General features: G+C 34.8%; 1 protein-coding gene across 1 annotated transcript in view; it reads right to left on the bottom strand.

The window, feature by feature from the left end:
• Positions 1-4,213, bottom strand: part of LOC107722600 (collagen alpha-1(XVIII) chain-like) — a 44,460-nt gene extending 40,247 nt beyond the window's left edge. The window contains exons 1-2 of the mRNA XM_016531028.1: positions 4,038-4,213; positions 3,875-3,945 (exon numbers count right to left, since the gene is read on the bottom strand). Of these exons, the coding sequence (XP_016386514.1) occupies positions 3,875-3,945; positions 4,038-4,069 (103 nt within the window). The 5' untranslated portion in view covers positions 4,070-4,213. The remainder of the gene's footprint in view (positions 1-3,874; positions 3,946-4,037) is intronic.
• Between the last annotated feature and the right edge of the window lie 7,807 nt (positions 4,214-12,020).

Here is a 12,020-nt window from a genome sequence, read left to right as displayed (position 1 = left end):
ATTGTATATCAGAAAAACGGTGGAGCGGAACTTCCTGTACAACGATGAAGTCACTTTTAGGGTCAATGTGCTTTTCAGCATATTACAGTATCTGACTTGATGAAGGAAACAAAGGACAGATGCAACTAACTCATCTAAGGTGATCTGGTCTAATGCAGTATTTTGTTCAGAAGGATCAAACCAGGGATTTTTTTGAGGAAACAAACGGAGCCCACAGAGCAAAGCTTGGCATGCATAAGCCACAAACCACAACAATGATCACATATCAGTCAAAAATGGTAGATAGACAATAATACAAACATTATATTTCATATTTCACTTGCCACTTGGCTAAAAATGACACTTTCAATATGACAGCTTTGTTAAATGTAGAGGGGTTCCCAGGCAGGTGTTCTCGCAGCAGGGAAGAGCTCGAAGGTAGACTAATGTTAGCATTTAATATGGACTTGGGCTAATTGTAGTGTTCCGATAAACCATGTTAAAACTATTCTTTTAGTATTATGCATTTATGTTTCGTTTAATATAATTTCTGAACAGAACTTTGATTTTTCAAACATAGTGAAATAATTTAGCCGCGGAGCGAAGGGGGAGCGGTGTTTCTGATCAGTGGAGCGAGGAGTGGAGCGGGAGTGGGAAATGGTGAACCCGGAGCGGAGCTGAAGTAGATTGATTATTGAATGCTTGGAGCGTGGAGGGGAAATTGTTGCCGCTCCACTCTGCTCACATACTCTGGTTCCTTCCTCCCAATATGAAGAATTTAGAAATAAAGTGACAACCACAGCAAACATGAATCCATAAATTAGCGCAACAAATACAAAGAAAATCACTGAAAAAAAACCAACATACAAATGACCATTTTTGCACAGCTTACAACATCAGTAACAAGATAAAGTCACGTATGAGCAATGAGCAGTGCAGGAATGAATCAAACTGCAGCAGCTGAACCAGCTTTCGCTTCAATAATCTGCAATAAAATGCAAATCTCATGCTGAAAAGAATACGGTGATTAGTGGGAAAATGTCCAAAGACCGGTTTTTGTGTCAAAAAGAGTGTCTGATCGCTCCTCAGACAGTTTCAGTTCTGAAGCTGAGCTTCAAACACAACACATAACATATTCAAAGTCTATTTTTTGGGCTCAAATACCAAAAATACAGAATATGAAACAACTCAACTTATCTTTAAGGGATATCAGAGTTATTTCAAAGGTAAACAGAAAACAGTATTTGGCTATCAGTAGCTAAAAAAGTTAGTAACTAAAAAAGTTAGACAGTTCCTAACAAATATTCTATTACTACTATATTAGTAGCCTACTTTTAATCTTACCTTCATTATAAGGTATATGGGATAGATCAGCCCATGTAGGCTACAATGAGACAAACTTCTATGTTTTTGAACAAGAACTAAATAGGTTTCAGTTAAAGGCTTCCAGAAGAGGAGATCTAAACACTATTCAGCATAACCAAATTGGAAGAGAAATTAGGTCGAATAAACTTACTTAAAATCATGAACAGAATGCGGATACAACAGCATCTCACACTCTCTCTTTTTCTTAGTGTTCTTAGCTTTCACTCACAAAATAAGCACATGTTAAGCAGCTTATTTGAATATGCTTATTTTTCTATTATTAATTTAGCCCTTTTTATCTGAGGACTCAATCAAGCCAATGATCAGATAGAATTATTTTTTTCAGCTTTCAGTGTAATTTTCAATTTTTTTTTCTATTTATATATTCTTGAGAGCTACATATTACCATAAAATTGGTAATACTTCAGTTAACACAAAATAACTATATTTAACACAATATAACACAATATTGATCTTGGTTAATGTTCAATTCTACACTATTGTGTAGAAATAAAGTGACAACCCCCAGCAAACACGAATCTGTTATTTATGGTAAAGCCAACCACTACAACAGGTTCTACAGCAGGGTCAGTAAAATAATTTTTTTTTTTTTTTTTAAGAAATTAATATTTTTATTCAGAAAAATACATTAAATTGATCAAATGTAAAAAAGAAATGCTGTTCTTTTGAACTTCCTATTCATCAAAGAATCCTAAAAAAAAGTATTACGATTTCCACAAAAATATTAAGCAGCACAACTTTTTTCAACATTGCTAATAATCAGAAATGTTTTTGAGCGCCAAATCAGCATATTAGAATGATTTCTGAAGGATCGTGTAACTGAACACTGGCGTAGTGATGCTGAAAATTTAGCTTTGCATCACAGGAATAAATGACAATTTAAATAGATTAAAATAGAAAGTTATCTTAAATAATAATATTTCACAATAGTACTTTTTAACAGCAGATTATACTAATTATACTACTTTACATTAAAAACTGCAAACATTACAATCAGTTGATGTTATGGACTAATATAACCAAACAATGAGTGTTCACAAAAAAAGATACAAAGTCGGACTGATGGAGCTCTTCAGGTCAGTGGAGAGCATCTCAAGTTACATGGCTGTCATGCTGTTTGGATGATTGCCTTTTGAAGACAGTGAGCTCATTAACTAACCAGCACAGAGAGGATATGAAGGATTGACTTTATTCTAACAGTTTATCCCTCAATTTTTGGCCACTCCAGACATCTGAGCACATAATTGTGTTGAAAAATGCAGGCCATGAAACTATTCCAAGCTTTGGACAGCAATGTAATCAGACGCAACAATATATCTAAAAGAGAGGTCACCTGCCCACTCCGGCCTGTTCTACTGGTGCCCACAAACAATGAACGACAACACTGGGCTCATCACACAACATAATGTTTACTGCATGTCACCTAATTCTGAATCTCTAGGCAGCCAAATCACACCTGATGACAAGCAGACACAGTTTGCTCTTTATAAGGATGCTGTTAAATGGTTGGTAGAGCAGATGCACTATAACCTCTGCAAGTGATTCCTTAGGACTGACACACAAAGTTCCTTTAAACCTACACACTTACAGCATAAAAAAACTCATAATACAAAGACAGTGTTTAGATAATCACAATGTCTAAGCCTGGAGGAGAGAACATTAGAATTTCACAGTGCATCTCCTCTACTCGTCCACTTATCAAAAATGTAATTTTGAGTTAAACAAACAAAAACACCAACTTTATACCAAAAATAAAATAACAGAAACATTTGCTTTATAATATAATTTGAATATTGGACAAATACCTGAAATAGACATCTATCTAAATTTGAAATCACATGCACATATGAGCTCAATAAAGTTATTCATCTCCAAGGTATTTTAAGATCTGATTAGAAGTTTGCCAAGTGACCATAAATGATCATGAGATCTACAAGTAAAGCCCTTCATTAAAGCTTAAGAAAGGCTGGTTTCATTTTATGCTCTCTATTCTAAATTCAGCAATAAAAATCTATAAGTATAATAAATATATCAAATCGGACACCTCAGTCATCATCTTACCTGTAGGCCTATACAACTCTGTCAAGTTCTTTACAACACATAAAGGCCTACAGGTGTCAGATTTGCTACTTTTTCTGTAAAAATCTATCATAATGGCCTGACACTAATATTTCCCCATTCACACATAAAACTACTTTGTCAAATGACCTAAAATAAACTCAATGTGGAGATATCTTAAAATTTTTTAGATTTAAGTAAAATATAGTATTGAATGTGACTAAATCAACCAAAATACATACTGTACAGGATCAATTAAAGTTATATTTTATGGGTCACGTCATAGAAATAGCTCCTCATATAAATAACTGTATTGTAGGTTACTCACTTTTTACATACTTGTGCAAAATTCGTTTTGCATTTCAGTGCAACCCAGTGGCGTACACCATGTCAATGCACTAATAAAAGTTGACTTAAAAAGTGTTTTAAATATTTAAAAGCATTCACCTACCTTCCATCACATGAAGCGCAGATGAGCGATAACTCAAGGCGAGATGCGCACCGACGAGCCACGACAGTAGCCTAAACGAATGCAGTGATGTTATACGCAAATACACTACAACATATGCACAACTGTTTGCATGATGAACTATCTGTTCATCCCATCCACTTACCAAAGTTTCATTTTCCTCAGCAGTTTGAGCATAAGATTAGTGCAAAAACGTGGATATCAACACTTCCAGAGAGTTGTCACCCACTCTCTCTCTCTCTCTGTCCTCTCTCACTTCTCTCCTCCTGACTGACTCTCCAGTCTCTCACTTCAGACTGACTGAACAAAGACTGCCTCAGTCTCAGCACTAAACAGCGCTACGGACTGCTGAAATCCGACCCCGAAAAATCTCTGAGAAGCGATGGTCTCCACTCTTTCAAATCCGTTTTAGTGCAGTGACCCCATAAACAGCTCGGCTGTTCAATCTCTCAACAAATATGTTTTTAAATCATCATTGGCTGTGAGTTACAGCACATGCCGGGGTTGCCCACGAATTCTCTCATGTTGCACCGTTATTTATTGAGACGAAATGTGAAAAATGTTTATTCTTGTAAAAAAAATATTTACAAACTGATTGTCGACGAAATGCACAAGTAGAGAATATCTACCTACAATACACTGTAGGGAAACAAAACACGCAGTTAAAGTAGGCTACTGTAGCGTTAAAGCTGTATGCCACCTTGTAAGTCAAACTGGAAAGCTAGTTTTTGTTGCTGACTTGCGAACAAATTGTTACTGTTGTTTGATTAGTGAAGTAGGCTAAATCAATTTATTGTGGTAGAAAGAAATTTTTATGCTCACCAAGACTGCATTAGAAAGAAAGAAAGAAAGAAAGAAAGAAAGAAAGTAGTGAAATATTATTTCCGTTTTTCTGTTAAAATAAATGTTGTCTATTTTAATATATTTCTAGATATAATGTATTGCGGATGGCAAAGCTGAATTGTAAGCAGCTTATCAGCAGTCTATGCTTATTATTATCAATGTTGAAAACAGTTGTTTTGCTAAATATTTTTGTGGAAACCATGATATGTATTTTTTTAGGATTATTTGATGAATAGAAAGTTCAAAAGAGCATCAGTTATTTAAAATATAGGCCTAAATATTTTGCAATATTATAAATGTCTCCTGTGATCAATTTAATGCATCCTTGCTGAAGAAAACTAGCCTATTATTTTTTTAAACTATCTATCTATCTATCTATCTATCTATCTATTTATCTATCATCTCTATGTCATAAAATAAAACTACAACCAAAAATCCATTGGAAATTCCCTGGGAACCAATGGCTTAAAAATAACAATTCACTTCCAGGTAAATTTGAGGACTGAAAACTGATATTAATATAATATTCCGAAAATATTGGGGCGCCATGATCAGATTTAGCAAGCTTAAATTTTGTGTTCATCTTATACATTTCCCATTTTGAGTTATAAAAGTTAATATTACTGTGTTTTCCATCAACATGCAAGAACAAATAACCAAGTATCTGTCAACAGTCCCATCAATCCAATTGTCTTTCCACCATTTTTAAGCTAAAATGATTTCCTCTTTATTCCCTGGTGCTTTTAAGACAAGAGTACATGCTTAGGGACAAAAGACTGTGAAGATGAAGAATCCATGTTCCACACTGAGCAAACTCCTGAGAGACCTACTTAAAGTACTGAAGAATAACGTCCACGAAGGACCACCCGGGAGGCAAAAGCCTTGTTTGACTTTCACCAGGGGGCTTTAAAACCCCATCCTGTCCCTTCAGAGACTTGCAGAGCTGCCTTAAGGCACTCATACCTCTCCCTGGAACAATGCAACAAATCAGGGGCACAGATCCCGTGTCAGACAAAACATCTTTGTAAGTCTTTGGTCCCGAACAAAACATCCTGCTCCACAAGAGTCCTTCTTATTCTTCATCAGCATGCTCTCCCTGTTATCATCACGAGAGTCCTCACCCCGGTCCATTTAAGCTCTCATATTTCAGCCCACAAAAGTCTCCATGATGAAGCGTTTTGTTAAGGTGAGAAATTAATGGGTGATTCTTGTCAACAAGCTGCAATTAGCTGGTCTTGAAATGATAATGGTTTAGTGGGAAATACTCTGAAATGCTGGAGAATGCAGACGACCTGACATGCCCCAGCACTAATTGGAGAACTCATGCTCAGGGAATGAGCTTCAATTTGTTTAGTTTGGACTTCACCTGAATCATATTTCCGACTGTAAATCTGGATGATTTGCCATCTGACAATAAACAAATTTAAGAGCACTTAAATTAAGAGTTTTGCATTTAGCAATGAATGATATGGACATAGCAATGCACTTTTAAAAATAAAGGCCCAAAAAGAGGGTTTTCATAGTGATGTGATAGAAGAACCATTTTGGGTTCCAAAATGGAATTTGGGTTTATTTGTAATAATTAATCAGCATTAAGATCTTACATTTATAATGCATCGAATGGTGATATCGCTGAAGAAATATATACTATGTGACATATGTGACCCCTCCTAATGTTTGTGAACTTCATTCCTCCCAGGTTAAGCACTGTGGCTGGAACTCAAACATAATGTGTTGCTGACAAGGTCAGATGTCAGCTGAACTCAGCCCTAGGTTAAGTACACAGACGCCAAGTTTAGAAGGACTCACTCAATTTAAGCCTTGCAGCATATGCCAGTAGTTTGTACAGTGTTCCCAGAAGAAGTTTACAGGTAACGTGCAACACCAAAGCATGGTAGACCAGTAAAGACTGGAATATACAACACGACTTTTAAAATCTGTGCAGATTTTAACATTAGGCAACTAGCATCGACTCTTCCAGCTGTAAATCGGAGTAAAAGCTGGGCAAAAATCGTGTAGGGTATTCCAGCCTTAACTGAGAGCATGAACAAGATTTTACCAGTGATCAGATCAGTATAGTGGGGAACAGTTAATTGGTCCACAATACTGAATTTGTATTTACCCAAGTTCATAACATAAACATGATATATGTTAGTGGAGCAACATGTGAGAGTATGGTCTCAAAGGAGCAGTCAGTTCCTGGATTTGTTATAGAAAACTCTTGTTTTCATTAGATATACAAACAAATACTGACAGATGTGTTTCCCAGCCTCCTGATGGCTCAGTAGACTAACATGAGATTGTTTAAACGTTTCTGATGTTGTTGAAATTTCTTTGATCAACTTCCACATCTTCAAAGTCAGTGTCTCTCATCTAAACATGGGAAACAGCTGCCTTTCTTATTCTCATCAGTCTTTACTGACTAACTTGACTGAGTTGCTATTGAAAGCTTTGACAGGCTTTTCAGTTCTCAAGAATTATATTTATTACCTTCAGAAACTCATCGAGATTTAAATCTCATTAAGTCTTGTAAATTGATGCCAGGGATAATCAGGTATTTGATGTTGACATCATAAACTCTTATACTCCTGACACACTCACACAAACACACACGTTGTGTTTGTAGTTTCTGTATTTTCTATCCCCTTACCCCCACCCTTCCCCTCACACAAAACTTTCTGCTATTTTAGATTTTCAAAAAAGATCATTTTGTATGATTTATAAGCTATATTAACCAAAAATGTCCCTACAACATCAAAAAATTACTAGTATTTAGTCCCCATAATGTAAGGAATACAAGGACACACACACACACACACACACACAAACAAATTCTACTAATTATATATTAACCTTTATCACTAAATGTTTATCATTTATGAAGACATTTAGTCGCTTTTAGTATGTGTTTTCTCAATTTCATAATTTTTTCATGTGTAGGGGTCAGTAAGATTTATTTATAGATTTTCTAGATTTATTAAAATATTTATTCAGCAAAGGAATACAACAGTAAAGACATTTATAATTTTAAAACGGATTTATATTTCAAACAAATGCTTTTCCTTTAAACTTTATGTTCATAAAAATAATAAAAATAATAATAACAATAAAATAATAAAAAAGTATCACTCCACAAAAATATAGGCAGCACAGCATTGATGATAATAAGAACTGTTTCTTGAGCAGCAAATCAGCATATTAAAATGATTATGAAGGATCATGTGACACTCAAGACAGAAAATTCACAGGAATGACATTTTCTAATTTATATATAAAAAAATAAGTTATTTTAAATTGTAATATTTCACAATATCAGTGTATTTTGAACAAATAAATGCAGCTTTGCTGAGCGTAAGATACTTTTTTCAAGTTCGGTTAAATGTATTTTAACGGTTTTAACAGACTCTATGGAAACATTATGCAATTTCCTTTCTTTTATTTCTATGCAACCAGAGCCTCTCTGATGGTGTGCAACCTAAACTGCATATATAATTTCAAGGAAAGCTTCAGAAACACTGGGATGCTGTTGTGCTGATGTCTCTATGTTGTACCAGGCTGCTTAACCAACTAGCATAAAGAACAGTACTGCATGGTCAACTAGCTTTACTGTTAAACTGAATCTAGTCCATCTGCAGCACCAAACCATCACAATCCTACCTGGACCAGTTAGCTGACTTTTTCAGCATGGCAGCTGAACATTAAGACATGTTGTGTACCTCCACACTGTTTATTGCTATAGTAACCAAAATAATATCATAAGTTTAGAAGAGGGAACAGACTCTGTATTCACAGGACTGGAAGCAATGACACAGTGTGACCCGAGAGGAATTTCATTTCGTGGGATGTGATTGTATTAGCTGCATGAAGGCTGCGTAGGCAACGCTAGAGCTGGTAAGGATGTCAATTACACAAAATACTGACCTCACGCTTTTCAGCATGCACCATTTATTACAGTAGTCAAGCCCAGAATGTAGTCTATAATCACAGAGAAGACCTTGTGCCTTACTGACTGTGGACAAATCTGAAAGAGCGGTCTTGATTTACAATCTAAAACGGAAATTAAGTCAAGACATCCTGGTGAATGTAGTTCAGTGACTGAATCAGAGCAATTGAGGAACATAACATGACACAATTACCAAAGAATGTTCATTTTTCTCCCTGAGGCCCACTTATAATGTGAGTAGCGTATGGGTGCCAAAAACATTCAATATTTAGTTTTATAGGAATATTTTCCACCCTCTTTCTGACCTTTTTATAGGGCATTGTTTTTGCCAGTGTTCCTTTAAAACATTTATGTAAACGTCCTCTTTACATGAGAAATAAGATTTGCCCTTTCTGACTCTTGCTTCTCAATGACATGATTTTATTATGGTTTAATGGTGGCTTCAGAATGATTAGTCACATGGTGATTGGCTAGAAAAGTTATGTCTTTTTTTCCTAGATTTATTTTTGTCATTTTTATGCCTTTATTTAGATAGGACAGTATGTGGACAGGAAGCCATTAAGAAGTTTTAATTAAAAAAGTAACAATTTTCATAATGCATTGAACTAATTTAATTTAAGTAGACATCATTTTTAATTATTTATATGGTCTTTGCTGTAATACCACCTTTGAATAATAGTAATAATAATAATAGGCTTTTATTAAGAACTTTTTCATTGCATAGGGCTCTTGACTTAACTTATACGGTTCTTTGGAGATTAAAATACTATTGTTGTTACATTTATAGATTCAAAATGCAGGTTCTTCAGAGTATTTGTGTCTGGGTTGTTTAAATCACCAGCACATTTTTCAAATAAAAAGTTCTTTATGGGAACGAGGTTCTCCATTGGCACTATAGGCTGTAAAATGCTCTTTAGCTCTATTTGTGACTTTTATTTTTAGGACTGTATTCCACCTACTTTTTTCCCATGGATGAAAGAGATGGATTGTCATGATGTTCGGACTAGGAGGAAAAGTCATGGTTAAAGCTTTAGCATCTCCTAGTGTGACATTGACTTGACACTTACACAATACCTTTGCTCCTTCTCAAGAAGATCAAAGAAAAGAGGAGAAAGGCAAAGGGAATGTAGGCTAAGATTCCAATTTTCTTTCTTCCTTCCTTTCTTCCTTACTTAAAAATAAAATGGCATTCAATGTTTTAGCACTGATATGGACCTACTAATTAATAGAATCATCAACAAATGAATTATTATTTAAATTATAATATTTAGAAGTAGCACAAATACAGTTCTCTGTTTCTTGTATGAATGTGAGTCAAATTTTGCAAAATATATGTGACATGATCATTAAATCATTTTGAGTTTCCAGGGTGAAAAGCTACAGAGGCTTTGGCACAAGGAACCATCACAAAACATTTGTATCCTGTAGTGCTGTGAACAAAAGAACCCATTGTGTTAAGAGCACATCTCCAGTTTATGGAAAAAGACAGAAAAAGTGGATGTGGAATCCTCAATGAATATTTTTTATCTTTACAAAATAAAAATTACAGGGCTAAAAATCACAAGTATCAGTTTGTAACCACATGTTTATGTAATTTTATTTATTTCATCACCATATTACCCCACAAATATTTTGACATTTTTAACTGTTTGTATTTTGTTGCTGAATTTTTAAGTAAGAAAGCCCTATTGCTAAAAAAAAGTTCATGTCAAAAATATAACTATAATCGTTTTACCCCTATGTGAGGGCAGGTGAGATAAAAACAGCTCTGGATACAGTGTGTTTTTATGTTAGTGTGCACCGGGACATGCACTATAACTGTGAGCTGTTGAAATTAGTCATTCCAAATCACATGATAAGAAAACTTGCCATGGGAATAAACTCAAAATAGAGCCTCATGTTAAGCTTGTAGTTTGGGTGCTACAAGGTAAAGGGAATAGTTATTCCCTAAATTCCCTATATTCTTTCATGGGCAGTATTCTTTGGTATATATAAAAATATTTTGTGGTTACAATAAAATCCTAATGTCCAGGAGGACATATAACGTTCAGGACTGTTCAGTGTAAATGGAGAGCACCCACAGAAAAATAAATATAAAACATATTAAGTTCAGTCCTGTCACAGTCTAGTCAATAGTACTGAAAGCTGAAATGCTAATTATTACATGAAAAAAAAATATTTTCTCTAGTTGCTCATTTTGTGATGACTCTCTTGAAACTGTTGTTCATCTCTTTTGGAACTGTCCATTTACAAAGAAATTTGGGCAAGATGTTTTAGGTTTCATTAGAAGTCAAATGTATAATGAACGTGTCCTGTTTTGGAAGGATGTAGTGCTGGGTTTTATTGATTAAGAACAGTCTAAAAAATGGATGTAGTGAATCTGATTTAGCTGCTTGCAAAATTCCACATTCACAGATGCAAATATTCAAACTCCAGAACTCTCTTTTGTTTTCATAAATGAACTGTCTAAGAACAAAAACGCTTTTTATTGTTTTTTTGTTTTTTTTAAAAAGGCTTTTTATCTGTTTGTAACTCTTTTCCTTTCTTTAATGATATGTAAGTCTCAAATTTTTGTTTTGGAGTTTGTAATGTATTTAACAACCTTTTTTTATTTTGTTGTTACTGTCTATCCTTTTATTTGTTAATGTTTGTATTACTGTTTGTATTGTGTTTTTGAGTATCAGTAACACACACACACACACACACACGTCTGGTCAGCTATCCTTGTGGGGACTCTCCACAGGCGTAATGAAAAAAAAAAAAAAAAGCTCATTCTGTATGATTTATAAGCTTTTGTACCCATGGGGACCTCAATTCAGGTCCCCACCGTGACACGAGTCCCCATGAGTTTGTGTGTATTCAGGTTTAAATCCCCACCTGAATATATAAACGCACACACACGCGTTGCGCGCAAACACACACATACACACAAAGTAATGGTTTGTGTTAATCTCCCTCTACTGGAGAGGAGGGTGTGCGTTGTGCAACAGGCCTGTCTGCAGTTTTATGCAAGATTATAAGGTCCATGTTTGTTGATTAAAAACATTTTCAGAAAATATTCAGCAATAAACAATTCAGTCACTATATATTTTATTTACACTTTTTATAAAAGATCTCTATGAACACTGAATTTACCTTCATGATGGACTTACACTCTTAAAAATAAAGGTTCTTTATTGAAGAACCATTAACATCCATGGAACCTTTTCACAGTTCTACCTAAATGGTTCTTATATAGCATCACTAGCCAGGTTTCCATCCAAGGATTTTTTACAAAAACTTTTTAGAGCTTCAAACGTTTTTACCGATATAGCTGATGGAAATGCCATTTATCGATACAAT

The sequence above is a fragment of the Sinocyclocheilus rhinocerous genome, unplaced genomic scaffold, assembly GCF_001515625.1.
Source record: "Sinocyclocheilus rhinocerous isolate Xijiao unplaced genomic scaffold, SAMN03320098_v1.1 scaffold541, whole genome shotgun sequence".
NCBI lineage: Eukaryota > Metazoa > Chordata > Actinopteri > Cypriniformes > Cyprinidae > Sinocyclocheilus > Sinocyclocheilus rhinocerous.
Note: the sequence above shows the minus strand (reverse complement) of the source record. Positions and strands in the feature narration are given on the sequence as shown.